Source organism: Daphnia pulex, chromosome 4, assembly GCF_021134715.1.
Source record: "Daphnia pulex isolate KAP4 chromosome 4, ASM2113471v1".
NCBI lineage: Eukaryota > Metazoa > Arthropoda > Branchiopoda > Diplostraca > Daphniidae > Daphnia > Daphnia pulex.
In genome coordinates, this window is record NC_060020.1 from 5,854,478 (window position 1) to 5,869,862 (window position 15,385).

General features: G+C 43.4%; 3 protein-coding genes across 3 annotated transcripts; 2 read left to right on the plus strand and 1 right to left on the minus strand.

Moving 5' to 3' along the window:
• Positions 1-116: 116 nt before the first annotated feature.
• Positions 117-2,385, minus strand: LOC124192751. Its single transcript, XM_046586225.1, has 4 exons — positions 1,603-2,385; positions 1,028-1,534; positions 449-959; positions 117-383 (listed from the first exon to the last, which is right to left on the minus strand). Exons 1-4 carry the CDS (start codon positions 1,861-1,863, stop codon positions 238-240), a joined length of 1,425 nt encoding a protein of 474 aa, XP_046442181.1. The 5' UTR covers positions 1,864-2,385; the 3' UTR covers positions 117-237.
• LOC124192752 lies at positions 2,373-13,573 on the plus strand. The gene is made up of 9 exons (XM_046586226.1): positions 2,373-2,679; positions 2,743-2,946; positions 3,007-3,259; positions 3,353-3,433; positions 3,493-3,648; positions 3,714-5,120; positions 9,871-10,326; positions 10,510-10,641; positions 12,722-13,573. Exons 1-6 carry the CDS (start codon positions 2,536-2,538, stop codon positions 4,193-4,195), a joined length of 1,320 nt encoding a protein of 439 aa, XP_046442182.1. The 5' UTR covers positions 2,373-2,535; the 3' UTR covers positions 4,196-5,120; positions 9,871-10,326; positions 10,510-10,641; positions 12,722-13,573.
• On the plus strand, positions 10,038-10,661 carry LOC124192534. The gene is made up of 2 exons (XM_046585894.1): positions 10,038-10,326; positions 10,510-10,661. Exons 1-2 carry the CDS (start codon positions 10,038-10,040, stop codon positions 10,659-10,661), a joined length of 441 nt encoding a protein of 146 aa, XP_046441850.1.
• Positions 13,574-15,385: the final 1,812 nt, after the last annotated feature.

Genomic DNA, 15,385 nt, shown 5'->3' on the forward strand with positions numbered 1-15,385 from the left:
ACGCGCGCTTTTTTAAACAAGGCAATTTTATGTATTTTAGAGTGAGGCTGTCTGGGCGCACCAGAGATGGGCTGCACATACACATATTACATGATTAGAAATAACGAAACGAACGATTGATAAATTCTATTGTATTTCACTGAATAATTGGATAACAATCACATTAGAATACACAACTGCGTTTTATTTTAAAACGAATCGTCTAGTTGAGGAATCGCACGGACTACTTACTCAGTCTTATTCTTTCCAAGCCATATCCTTTACGTCCGTTATTAATTCCACTATTCTTTGGCTGAGAAGTGGATTTCCAATTACTGTATCAAATTCAAACAGACTTTGCCAACCGCTTTTGGTTCCTTCTTCATCCAACTCTTTTGCTTGATCTAAATCAATTAAAATTATTAATTACGTATTGATTAATGACTATAATTATAAGTACAAAACAAACCTTTTTCCAATTCCTTAATGAGATCTTTATGAAGATTTTCATCGTTTTTTAAGGTATGATCTATTGCTTTGGAGGAGTCGAGTAGGATGGGTAAAATGAAGAGGGCAATCATCATCATCAGAATATAGCGTTGCTTGGTTTCTTGAATGAATTGTTTCTGACTATAACCTTCACTTTCCAGGTCAATGTCTAGTTTGACTAGAGCACTGGAAAGGGCAGCATAATATTCGTCAAGCAGATTATCTAAATGTTGTTTTCGGAACGACGATGATGTACTGGAAAAAATGAAGTATCCAAGATCATGAGAGGGATGTCCGCAACGCGCAATTTGCCAGTCTATAAGCAACATTTCTTCCGGTTTTTCGCTAGTTTCGTCGAGATAACGAAAGAGAAGATTGTTATTCCATGAATCGCCGTGTAAAAGACAAGTCAAAGCGCCACTCTCTAAAAATGATTCCCAATTCCATATTTTATCCAGTTCAGGCAACAGTCCCTCAAGCCAATCCGCAACCTTAATTATAATTTTTATTAACACCAGAAACGAAACTTTGTGCATTTCTGTTACTTAATAAAACTTACCTCTTCCTGACGAAAATGGCGCAAGACCTTTATGTAGTTCGGCAATACTATAGTACGATAAACAGTTGCTGGACTTATGTAATTAGGATCCTTCCGGAAAATTTCATACGGCGAAGGAAAATTAGATGGCCCATCGCTTTTCACGAGTCTACGCATCTTTGCAATACTCAAGGCATGATAATTAGCGTACGTTCTCAATGCGCACTGAGCATGATTTAAATCAATTCCATTAGCTGATCTGGCGGAGGACGCCATTCGGAAGCCTTTGCTTTTCAGTTCTTCCATTACGAAGACAGTCTCGTTCTTTAAACGACTGCCATCCTCGGACAAAACAAAGTTGACGAAATAAGACTCGGCAACATTGAGTGGTATATCTGAGTTGGTCAGATTCTTGGAGGATCTGATTTCTTTTAAATCTGGAATCCATTGTTGATAAACAACAAATTCCCTGTGATATGAACCACCAATGAACCCTGCTGCTAACCTAGATGGATTTGATGGTAGAACCTGTAAAGGAAAATGCAATTCATAATAAATAATTAACAAATCTATATGCTGGGATTTTAAATAACTACCTTTACAAATGCTGCATGATGTTTTCCATTTTCAAGGTAAGCACTGGTAATGAACACATCACTCATGAAATTAGTTCCCAATGGCACAGCAGGTTTGGCAGTGATTTGCACTTTACCATAATCAAAAAGTTCAAATTTGAAATCCATTGATGAACTACTATTTTCAGCTAAATTCATCAACTGTTCAGTAAGATTAGTTTTCTGAAAAATACTTTCCCAAAATTCTTTAACTGCATTCACTGGTATTTCACTAGAAGCCATGATGGTGCTATTTTACTGTCTTGCTTATGTCTGAGGTTTGGGGCAGCAATTACTGATGTAGTGATATATGCTATTTTACACAAAATGGTGACTATTTCTGTAACTTGACATGTTCTTATATAGTATGATATTACATTTGAGTGGTGCAAGAGATAAGTAGTGGTGTAAGAGTGGTGCAAGAGATAAGTTATTATAATCACGAGCATTAATCAATCAGCTACTCATCAGGTCATCAACAGCGTTATTATCTCAAAACAGGCACACAGGTATCTTAGTCTAAATATAAAACAATGACAGATGACCTTGGGCGTTTGAGAAGACTATAATTTTCTTGCACAATGTTACTAGCATTAACAAATCTCTAGGCCTTTTCCCGGCTGAATTTAATTGAATGTCAATATAGCTATTTTAATAATAATTTTCACTGCTAAATCTAAAACGTCAAATTTTTGACAGTTTTATGTGGTTTTATGCTTTAAAGTCTACCTCTATCTCTGTCTGCTATTATTTCTGCCGTTTCTGCATATGTGTAGAGTTGCAGACGACGCAAAACTCAGTTGCTGTGGAACAGAGTGGAAGCATGGTGGTTGGTGTTGGTGTAAACAAACGAGAAACATTTGCTTTCTTTACCAACGTTTTCTGGAATAATAATTTTATAAACAAATTTTGAGTATGTCAAAGGAAGAGGTTAAATCATGTGTTGAGGAAAACATTGAACTAATTCAGGAAGATGACGAGAGGCTTAAGGGGGATGCGATTGGTGATACATTGTATTCAGAATCTTTTATTTTGAAAACTTTAATGAATCTTACTGAGGTAACAACAAATTATTGGCTAATTTAGTTAAATTGTAACATATTCAATTATAACAATGAACAGAAACTACCCGTCTACTCAAGGGAATCAAACACTTCACACAATCTGGAGGATGAAGCAGTTGAACTTGAAGAATCATTGGAAACAGACCTTTGCTTGCTATGGGACATGACTGCAGATAGAGATGTTGCTCTTTGTTTAATTCAACATGATATTTTAGATATAATGAAGTGCGTTATGGAAGAAAGCATTGCACCACGTTTAACAGTAACATTTTTTTTGTTTCAGCTATAAAATTTCAACTAACCTAATATGTGTGATTTTCAGGAGATTGGAATTGGGATCTTAGCAAATCTTTCTTGTCAAAATGAAATAAGTGCCCAAATTATTTTGGATCACGAATTGACAACTGCTATAGTCAATTTGATGACTATTAGTGATGACTCGCAAACAATTATTCAGATTGTTCGCCTATTGAACACTTTATTAGCACATTCTCAGATTGAATCATGCATTTCTTTACCCAGTTTAGAAGCACTGGTGAAATCAGTGGCTTTTATTCTTCAAAACTCCCTCAATGGTAACAATTTTTTAATTTTACAGAGTGTGCTTAAAAAACTTGGTGCCACAGCCACTTAATTAGTAATTGTATTGTTTAAATCCCCATATGCAGAAGAGCTGTTAATCGGATCTTCAAAGTTGCTCGACGCCATCGCTAGTCAAATCGATCCTATATTTGAAATTCCCTTTGAAAGTAAATGTTGAAATATTTGTTACGTCCATTCCGTAGGTTAATGAATTTATTATTTTCAGGCCTTCTTCGTGGAATTGTTGAAGCACAAAAACAACTGAAAAATTTCTTTAGTTGTGACGAATCTAACTATCCGGAAACGGTGCAAGACTCATTTGACGCCTTGGTTTCTGCACTGTACAATTTCAGCAGAAATGAAGAGATGCGAGTGGAAATTGGTATGAACACGTTTAATTTGATCCTTCTCTCGAAACTCTTGGTAAATTAAGATTATTGAGTATAGTGAATTTTGGAGAGCATGTCACTTCGTTCCTACAATTCTACTTTACCTTACTGTTGAAAAATATTCGCAATACCGAAGAAGTCGTGGCTGATTCAACGGCAAGCGCTCTGAAAGCTATCACAATCTTTTACGTCACCATCGCTTCAGCGTCGCCTCTCTCTAACATATTAGAGCTGTCAGGTCGCATTGGCAGTCAACTAAGGTCTTGCCTCGACGGAGAAAGTGAAGCAAGTAAATACGCTTCCGATTACCGAGACCTAACTGGCGATTGTTTCCGTAAACAACTCGACGTGTTCGGCATTGAGCATTCCCTGAGCTTACTCGAGTCGCTCGATGCTGAAGCGTTAACCTTCGTGCTACAGGCGGCTCACCAAACAGTTCCTAATCGACTCAAAGAATTCGCGGATACGGCCAGGAGTAGAGGATCGTTCAACAAAGTGATGGAAACGTACGATTCGCTTGCCAAGAATAATGCTCGCTAGATGTCTCTTGTTCAGTTTGAATTGTAACGTGCTGCATCCCACCCTTCGTTTATCGATCGCCGTCGAAGCCGGAATTCCCGCTTCTTCCGTTTTCTCTCTTAACGCACGTATCTATTCATTGCCCAGCTCACAATATGGGTTTTCTCTGTCAAAGTTCGTCGCCAACATACAGAAAGAGAGAGAGATCCCTCTATTCAACAGTCTCCTTGTGTTTGTATTGTATTCGCTGTTGCACTGTAGGCTGCGTGGAATCCCGTCCAACGTAGTGCCCAATCAACCACCCTCGCTTTTTTCTTTCTCCCCTTTCGTTGCGGGTGCAGCTCACGACCGAGGCCAGTCAATAGCCTATACCAATGGCCGCATGAGCTCGACTCCCCGCAGAGGAGATCGTTAATTAGCGCAGCGGTCTTGGGTACGCTCTCTAATACAACAACCCGGCAGGCGTTTGATTAGTTCGCCCAGTTTACTTTTTCCGTCCGTGTGTTTGTGCGTGCGTGTTCTTCCCTCTCTTTTTTTTTCCGCGCGTTCCCTGGACACTGTCGGTTGTTGCCATCAAATAAACATGGATCGCGAGTGATTATTTAGTCGTCATCGCCGATGTGTTTACGATTGAGAGCGAACTGGAAAAAGATAAAAGAACCATGGGCAAGCGTTGGGCGGAAATGGGCCAGCTGTTCGGTGATTGGTGGCGCGCACGAGAAGATCGCGCGCTTTCCTCACTTCTAACGGCGCAGACGGAGAGGAAGCTTCGCCAGTCTGTCGAGGGACAAACAGCAACACATCCTCCCCATTCTCTCCACCCGCCTTTCCTCCCAACAGAAAAGTCTTTTCCCAGGGCCAGCGGAGAAGCAGTCAGCTCCCAGACGCACTCGACTTCAGAGGTCGCTCACGAACATCCTCGCCTTCGCACTACACTCTCGTTCAGGTACATTTTTCTGCTCTTCGCGTTATTAGTTTTGCATGTTGAATTGATGTGATTGTGTCCAAGTGTTATTCCGTAAACGGGGAACTACGCTTAGACCCTCTCCCAATTTCGTCTGTCTAATTATGCAAGTTATGTTGTAATGCAATTTCCTGCTGTGAGGAGAGGAGTTTTGGAAAATGCAACTGGTCGATTCGTGGCAGTTTGTGTGTGTGAAGAGGGGGGGAGAGAGTGAAGTCTTTTTTTAAGTGTTAAAGACGAGCTGGAAATAGTTTTTTTTTTATAGTTTGATGATTGCTTTTTCCTGTCTCTGACACACCAAAAAAGTCGAGAGAGGAGGAAGAGAGAATTCTTTGACTTCGATCCACCCCTCTCCCTCCTCTATTTTCCCATTTTTCTCTCGAGAGACATCACCTTTCGTTCTCCCGCTCTCCACTTTAGACTCGGTGAAGTTTGTGAGTTGCGGCTGATCTGGCGCTCGAGCCCGAAAAAAATAGATTTTTTTTTTATTTTTATTTTTCAAAAGAAAATTTTTTTATTAGACAAAATGAAAATGCGTATTTGTTTTGTTGAAAAGAAAAATTAGATTCTCTACTGGTACAGCTTGTGAGTATTAACTTGTAGGCAAGGGCGGGGCGGGAGAAAAAAGTAAATTGATTGCTTCGGTTGCTCCCGATTCCGTTGTCAACTTGGCCGGAGAAGCTTTAAGCATCAAGTAAAAAGCTTAAGAAGGATTAATGTTGCTGGGCAAGGCTTTGGTAGGGTGTTGGGGGGGAGGAGGAGATGGAAAAGAAGAAAATAAGGCGGGCGTGAAGGAACAGTGACTTTTTAACGCGCTCTCCAATCTCCAATCCCGTCATGTGGATTGAAGCGGACGCGCCTCAACTCGAGAAACCCGATGAGATGATGAGACGACGATGGCCATAAAGAGAGCAGTGACGTCGTCGTATCAAACCATTCGCAAGTTGTTGGACTGGCGTTGCCCGTATGTATAAGACCGATGACAAGCCCCAGCGAGCTCGTCACCCTATCCCCCGTTGACACTGTCTTTGCTGATATAGCCCAATCCGCAGCGTCTATATAAAGTAAAGCCCGAGAAATGCCAGGCCCGCGCGTCGTTATTCGTACCAAAAAAAAAAGTAACTTTTTGATGAAGGATGAGGCGACGACGAGCTGAGCATTCCGCAGGGACGTACACACATCAGAGTCGAAGTGGAATATTACGAGCTCCTTTTTCCCTTCGCACGCATCTATGTAAAAGCAGCAGCTGGGGGGTGGGGGAAAGAACAAGAGACGGCGTTGGGCCGAGATGACGACGATGATGAGTGTTGACAGTCTCAATCTATGCCAAGTTGTTACTTTCCATAAATCCCGAGAACCATAAGGATTCTAGGCGGATACGGTTCTTCAATAGACTCTGATATTTCCATAGGCATTCTCTATCGTTTCTTTCAACTATTTCGCCCTTTTGTGCTGCTGCTGTCCTTCCTCGTTTTTCTATACGATTTTTATGTGCGTTCGTTGGTGCAGAAGAGCACCAAATAGAGATGATAGGAAAGGCCAGTGCGCACATGCATGCATGCAGCGTCAGAGTACGAATAGTCGTACGCATCAGCAGGAAAAAGATGAGTCGGAAAGCAATAAAATATCAACGAGTGCATCTCCGGCGACCGAGTACCGTATCGCATCATTGTGTAGGATAGGCGGATTGGAAAAAAAAACAAACAAAACAACAAAACATTGGCGAGTGCAGTGCCAGACAGAAAAAGGGGGAAAAGATTAAACTTGGAAGAATAAGGAAGTAGAACACACAAATCCAACGTCTCGCTGGATACAAGACAATGGATGGAAGGGAAGAAGAAATCTGTGAGGGGGGTACATATAGAAAAAAAAAAATAGGCAGCACAAATCTGCTGCGGTCAGTCTCGACCGCGGACTTGTGGACTCTTAAATATCTGATATTCCTCCATGTTTTCTTCGTCTTGTCTTTCCCTCCTGGGTTGCTGCTGTCGTCATGGAGGCGCCGTCCAGGCTTTTCGGGTAATTATATTCCACGTAGCCTAGCTCTCCCGTCTCCATGTAGAGCCATTTATTATGCTGATTGGTTCTTCCCACTGACCACTTTTTTTAAGGGGGATAGAAGGAGAGGGGAAAAATTGAGGGGAAGGTCCGAGAAAAGAATAAAAACGAAAACTTGTTGCCCGCCATCATCGCACCATCAGAAAAAGAAAAGAAGAAAGAAAAAAGGAGATATATTAGATTGTTCTTCCTTATTTTCATCCCCCCCTGGAAGTCGTATATTATAGACTGGGATCCGTTAGCCTCCTCCTCCTCCTCTGTATAGACTGCGTTTGACCTTTGAAGGTTTAGATGCGAGAGCAAAAGTCTGTGAGATGAAGGGGAAATTTTCTTTTTTGATTGGAACATTAAAAATAGCTCTGCGAGATGAAACTCCAGTCGAGTAGCTTGGAAAGAAAAGAGGGAGAGAAGCAACAACCGTTGCCGTCCTTGTTTACCTTATTATTCTCGTTTCATCTGCAGTCGAAACGAAGTTAACCATGAAATGCCTAGAGAGATCCAAATCGATCCGCTTTCTTGCCGCTCCCGCCTGTCCCTCGCCACCCGAAACCTTCTCTCCTCCCTCTTTTGTATTATTAACTCTGTGAGTGTGTGTGTGTGTGTATATGTTTTCGCAGCGTACACACACACACACATCCGCCGCCGCCGCCGCCAAGTGTGAATATCTCTCGGCTCTGCAACGTCTTGTTTATGTCACGGCGAATTGGAATCGTTGAAACTTTGCTGTGGGGTGCGACAACGACCGACAGCCCATCACACACGACCGAACGAAGGGCGTGAATCGATCGATTGCCCCAACTTTCTTTTTCTCCTTTTATCGCTTTGATGTGTAGATCCATCTGCGTTGATCTTGGCGAAAAACGAAACGGAAGTCTGATCCATATTCCCTTTTTACCCCCCCGTGAAAAGGAGCCGGGACTTCCGCTCTTGCCCATCTATTCAAAGCGCAACATGCGAGACGTGAGTTTTCCTCAAAGTCCACCCGGGGAATATATAATACATCTAAAAAAGATAAAAAGAAAGAAAAGAGGCCCGGAGTGAAAATGTAAATCATTGCGACACACAATAAGAAGAAGAAGAAAAAGAAACGAAAATTCGTGACTTGTGCCGAGTTGGGGCGTGATAGAGAATCCCCGTAGTATAGAATGGATGGGGGGGGGGGATCCTGTTTATCCAGTTGCAACTGTATAGGCGACAAAAGGGAAGAAGAAAAAGAACGAAGATCAACGTGCCTTATCGCTACGGTCGGACGAAATGAAGAAGAAGAAAAAACACACACACACAGAGAGAAAGAACGATCCCTACTCCCCCGATCCCGCTTGCACACAATATACGTTCATCGATAGGCAGGACTGGGTGTATTGACGGAAGCTTGATGAGCTAGCGGACATGATCACGGACAAAGGCTCGTACGCACACACACACACACGGGGAAATTCAATTATTGGAAACAAAGAGGGTGAACCCTGTGCCAAGTCATTAATGAATTCAAATCCAGTGGGGGGGGGGGGTATAGGTCGACGATGATAGATATACCTATTCGCATTATTGCCATGGAAACCAAAGAAAAAAAGAGTCGAATCGGCAGCAAACAAAAAAATTTTGTTTTCCCATTGCAAATATTATAGACGAGATTTTGTTTCTAACGGCGAAATTGTTACATGAAAGATCTCCAGGGTAAGAAGGATAGTGCACACACTTGGCAAAGAGTTGACAGTGTGTGTAGTGGATGGTGAAAGTAGTGACTCGGCTGTAGATACATTTTATAGTGGAAGCAAGTGAACGAATAATAAGAGCGAACAACAATAAGACGAAAGAGCGCTTCAGCAACTCAAGTGGTCAGAGGTCCAGCGCAGAGATGTTGCCCACGGGCGGAGAGTGTGTGTGTGTACATAGTAGAGAGAGAGAGAGAGAAGGAAAAGCGAATCTAATCCGACACACAACGGACCGGAGGGGAGAGAGGAAAGAGAATCAAGTTGGTGGAGACGAGAGAGGAGACTTGTTATTATTTTACGATGGATATGGCGATGGCTCTAGCTGGAGGAGGGAGGAGGAACGAGACAGTTGTGCAAGTGAACTGCTCTTATTGCAAAGTGCACGTCCCCGTGAAATGAGACACTAGAACATGGTCCGGAGCCGACGCTCGTTGATGTCGTCGTCACAGTGCAAGTGAAGGGGAAGGTCCATTCCGTGTGTGCTGTAAAGCAACTCGGGCGAGCTCGAAAAAAAAGAGAAGCAACCCGTCACGTTGGGTCGGTCGCCATGGTGACATTTCCCTTTTTTTTTTACGGCCGTTTCCTTGATAACCACCGTTGGCACATGTGTATGAGCCCATACGACGACGGGGAGCTTGCCATCCTTTTTGTGTTGTAGCGGTTAATTAAGTGGGCCGTCTTGACACATAGACTGGCTGCTGGGCATGTATCCACAGCACTCGGCTCTCATCATCCAAGGCTGTTGGCGAGGCCTTGGCTCTTGATAACGAGAACGAGAAGTTAAGTCGCCCGACTCTGTAGCCAATAGAGTCGGCCATTTGATGATGGAAGGGAAATGACGGGGTGACTCTCTTCTCTGCCGGCTGATTACTAGACACACGCGCCACACAAAAACTTTTCTTTTTTTTTTCGAAAAAATATAAAAAAGGCCAATCTTTTGATTCTCTTTGACGACGTAGATTGGAAGCCAAGGAGTAGCCGAAACGTCCTCGACTGTCACGATCCAGCATCCAGCCATCTTTGAATTACCTCACTGCAGCGGAACCTTAATAGCCGGAGAAGACAAATAAAAGACGGGCTAACTTTCTTTTGTGGGCCGCCGAAAAAAAGGACAAAAAAGACAAACATGAAGTGGACGCTGTTCTTGCTGTTGGTGGGCGCCGTCGTTCTGGCCGCAGCCCAGGATCTGGAAGAAGATAACGAGCTATTCGCCGAAGACCAGCAGGACGAAGCTTCAACTGCCGAGGATAATAGCAGCACCGAGGAGGACGAAGATGACCAAGTCAATCTTCGCGTTGTTCGATCGGCTGCTGCCCAGTCAGAAGGAACCGGAAGGGTCCGCAACAGGGGAGCAGCTGCCAGAGGGAACGCCGACCAGCAGCAAGGAGACCGACGCCGTCGGGGAGAAGGCAAAGGTATACTACTACACACAGAAACTCAATTATTAGACACAAGGACTTTTTTTTTCTTTCCTTTTGATTGATCCTAGCTGCTGGCAGTGCGATCTTTTCTTTCTTTTTCTATTGACTCTCGTGTATTGATTATTTGATTGAATCGATCGTCATTTTCTCTCATTTCCGTTGTGATGCAATTGCCAGCTTGCCGTTACACCAAAGGCGCCTGGTCCGAATGCAACACAGCCACCAACCAGCGCTCACGCAGCCTCACGCTGAAGAAGGGAGACAGCAGCTGCGAGCAGTCCAAGACCATCACCAAAAAATGCAAAAAAGGTCAATCACCAATTCATTGATTCATTATTCATTATTATTAAGAGTTTTGTCGACATCTCTTCCGCGTGGTTCCCATCCATCAACACACACAAAGAAAGAAAGAACTAGGAGTCAGACTCGTTCTTTTATTCCCATCCGCTTCGGCTCTTCTTGTGTTTTTTCGAGCTGGAAATCAGCTCGTGAAAGCAAATATTCGTAGAAATGGAAAATTGGGATAGGGAAAGAATTCCGTGCCCGGAAGGGCGTATGCACATTCGCCTCCATCGTATATAATCTGCGTCGTGTCTTTTCTTTGAATGATGCCGTCGAAATTGAATCCCACACACTCCTTCTGCGTGCGCCACCCAACCCAATAGGATTCCAGAGTTGAAAAGAATCGGCGCACATTCCGTAATACGAATACGAATAAGAAAAAAGTAAGTTTAGACTTGGGCCGCCCCCCATGAAAAAAGAAAAGTTAAGGAACATCCTCACCGTACACATGTGGATAGGTGAAAAAAGGATCTAACGGCAAAAGGGGGAACAAAATAATAGAAAATTGTGTGCGTTATTATTTGGGAGGGAAGAAAAGCCAAGAAAAAGATAAATACCAATCCTGGGAAGGATCCAGGAGTTTAAAAAGCGTAAAATCTAAAAAACAAGATGACTCGAAAACCAACATCTTGAGGCACCTTGTTAAATCGGCAGCAGCAGGAGGAGACGACAAAAGTTGAGGAGGTGAACATTACACGCCCGTACGTATTGGGAAATGATGGCTTCTATAGAGTCTCATTCAATTAGCGGATCCATCCAATTGTCTACCCCCGCAGCCCGTGGAGAGAGTTCAAAGCTCAGCACTTGAACGTATACACACACTCTACAACGCGCTGGCAGGAGACGATCGATACCCAGGCGATCCTGATGATGAAACCTAAAGTACCGTAGCTTACAGTAGTTGATGTGTCATTTCCATCAATACTCTTCTTCTTTGGCGTCGTGCATTGCGTTCGTTTGTCAACCGGTTTTTATTTTTCAGGGACATCAACAAATTCCTTTTTGGTTGTTTTGTTTTATTCGTTTGTTGTGTCGCGATCGGTGCAATTGAGTTTAATTGAACTCGGCTGCACCTTCTCCGTCTTTATTGCATGGCAACTCGGCAGATATTGTACTAGTGACTTGTATATTATATCCAATTTGATCTAGCCTCTAACTTTTGTTAATATCGCGTCAAATTGCGTGAACATAATATAAGGGCGAAGAGGGGAAATGGGCTTTTTAATCTCGTTTCGACCCCCCCCGCGTGGGAGTCGCTGGGAACTGCTGCCGGCTGCAATTTCCAGCGAATATTCATCGCTGTGTCCGCCTAATCATCAAACTTCATCATAAAAAGTTAATGCGCCAGTCGTTTCCGTTGAATGGCGTCGCTTCCATAAGGGCAGCAGCTCAGTTCTCATTTTGTTTTTGTTGATTTTTTGTTGCCCAGTCGCACAAGAGAGAAGAACTTAAATATTAGCGACAACATTTTGTACAGCGAGATTAAAGAGGAGCTGCTGCTCGCTACATGGTCGTGAACGATTAGTCGCCATACAACATGACGGACGTGAATTGGTTCCGGCCGGGAGAGACCAACCGCCGGTCATTATATTTGGCTCATCATCTGCGCCTTTCCGCCGCCGGGTTTGGGAGAAAAATAGAAATAAAACTTGTGCAGTTTTCCTCTTTTTTTCGGTGTCGTTGACGCTTCATAAATAACGCCCCGCAACCCCGCCCCACCATTAAAGTTTAAGCGCTGCAGCTACGAGTGCTGTGCTCGTGTGGGAAACTGAAATCAATCTTGCGTCGTCGTCGTCGTCGTGTGCCAGGAAAGATGACCGTGAGGCGGATTGTTATTTCCAGCGCCGCCGGGGAGAGACTTTGACCCGTGCGATTATTACACAAGCGCTTTTGTTATGGCGCCTCAGTTATGGAATTTGATTTTTCAAAAATATTATTTTCCACGAAGGAGAGCGAGCGATATCTATCTCTCTAAAACTTTTGTAGATTTTTGGGGGAAAAGTTGGAATCAAACGATTAATGTTGAATTTTGTGGAATATGAAACAGGAGGAGCAGGCGGAGCCGGTCGTCGTAACAGAAACTAAACAAAAGAAAAAGAAGATGAAGAAGAAGAAGAAGTTCGCCTATTCAACAAACTTTTACAGCGGGAAAGCAGAAGAAGAAGAGGAAGAATAAGAAATAGTGCAGACTACTCCCGGCAGAATCAAGAGGATCGAAATACGCCCAAAAATTATTAGCATGTACTATTATTATTATCCAGAATGAAAATAATCATGTTTTTTTTTTTCTGACGATTCTAAGGAAAAACAAAGAGAAAAGCAGGAAAACCTCCCACATATAAACCGTCATGATTCTTATATGCTTAGAGATTTCCGTCACGCCATATTAGCCGACGACATTGTTTTTACTATCAGCGCCGACCATACACTTCCTCTCTCTAACCGACTGTCTGTCTGTCTGTCATTTCTCTATTCATCCCCATTGTTCGTTTTTGGTTCTTTTTTTTCCATCAGTCTCTTCTCTTTTCTCTTATACGAAATGAGCAACATCAACGCGGATGAACCCCTTTTGTTTTTTTTTCATCGCTCTGCGGTTGTTTGTTCCCATCATTTACTTTCTGCGTTTCCTTCATTCTGTGTGTGTGTCTGCAGAGCGCGTATAAACCAAGCACATTATACTATTGTCGTTCATGTCGGGAGGGGGGAAAACCTTTCAAAAACCCTTACTATTTTGTTATTTTGTTTTTTTCCTCTCCCAATTTTCAACGCATCATACGCTATTAAATATCTCTCCTCTTTATAATCCTCTTATTATCGGTCAATGTAATCGCTAATCGTTTTCATCCCACTTTTAATCTAGTGAAAACAGGAAAATACACACACATTACCCTTCCGACAACCAGAGATGGTCTGATCGTCATCGATGGATGATTCAACATTCGTTTCGTGTCAAAGGAGTCTTAAGAACAGGATTTAAAAGAAAAGTATATTATAGTCAATTTAATTTAGAGTAGTCCCTTATGTGCACTATATAATACCACATCTGCATGGGGGATTATTTTCGCTCGAATGCGCAATATCCAGGAAAAACAGTTGCTCACGCTCACGGCGCTTTTCCACCGATAAAAAAGAAAAATGTTTTGATGGAAAGGGTGGGGGGCTTCCACAAACAGCCGTGACACAAACGTGTGTGTAACCCAAAAAACCGAGGCTTCGCGCGCCGGATGCATTTCGCGTTGCTGTGGATAATGCGCGTTCTGCATAAATGGAATGATTAGGCACATCTTCTCTCTTTGATATGATGGGGGGAAAAAAAGAAAGAGCAATAAATATATCGCTTCCAGCGTGCAGCTATGGATCCTTTTGTGTGTGTGTGTGTACATGTCTTTCTATAAATACATGGTGAATGGCGTTCATAGCACCGGCCTGTCACGCGGGGCGACCTCGCTGCCGTATTTATGTGTATCTTCGACGAATGCGGAATCTACTTAAACATGGAACATGGAAGGAATTGCCGGGGATGCTCCTGCGTAGACTACATAGACTACGACAGTAGCAGCAGCAAAGCGCGTGCCTTTCCATTATGCATGAAAAGCTGAATTAGCCAGTACGGCCAACCACCCGCAGCCGCCGCCTCCCCCCCATGACATTATATACACGGATGGAAGAGAGGTGGGGTGGGGTTGGGAGAGAGATATATGCCACAATATATGAACGTCAGTCTGCTGCGCCCGCTTATTTCTCTCTCCTTATTTCCTTTTTCGCTCCGTGTTTGATTTTGGACGCCATCTCACGCGTCTGGAGATCACACAAAACAAAGAGAGAGAGAGAGAGTGCACTCTTTTATGAACGGAACGGTTCCGTCCCGTCAAATCAGCTGAGTGCTTCCTAACCCACCATCCCGCTGGACGGTTTATAAGTGAAAGGCCGATGCGTAGACGCGGGTGGTATGTGTACGGAGCAAAGAGTACGCCGTAGTGACAGACAGTGTTGTACACACAGAGAAGGAGAGAGAAGGAGCTGGACAAGACAAACCAGAACTCCCGCTAATAGATTAGACGGCCGGCAGCACCCGGCAGCAGCAGTCGCCAAAACTTATTTCCCGTGTCTGGGGCTCGATATTATTATTATTATTACTGGAACAGCTTATGAACTCTTTACTATACGTTATAGACCACAGCACACATAGATGCGCAGAGCTGGTTTCCTGGACCGAGCGACACAAAAGCGAAACTTTATTCAGCAAATGTATTAGAACAGTTGCGAGTCAACTGGCTGGTACTAAACGGATGGGTGAACGGCGACAGCAGCAGCAAGTTCGTCGTCCTCTTCTTCCATATCCCTCAACTCCTATACAGCGGTAGAACATAAGCCCTTATTCCTCCACCGGTTCGCATGGCTAAATCTGTTTGCATTTTTGATGAGATGTTTGCTCTCGTCTCGATGGCGGCTGGGGTAATGTAATTATTTGTCACCCGGGAAACTCGGCTAGAGAGCCGTGGAGCATATATAAGAAACTCCACCCCCCAAAAAAGGATGAAAAGTTGGAATTGATCGATACGAAACACACATTCAAACAACACAATGGGACATAGTGGATATAGGCCGCCGAATAGATCCGAAATCCTTCAGACTCGCCTATAAAAGCTCCGCGCTATAGATGATATGTCGAGACAGCTCCGAATACATATACCATTCGTCTTCTCTCTCC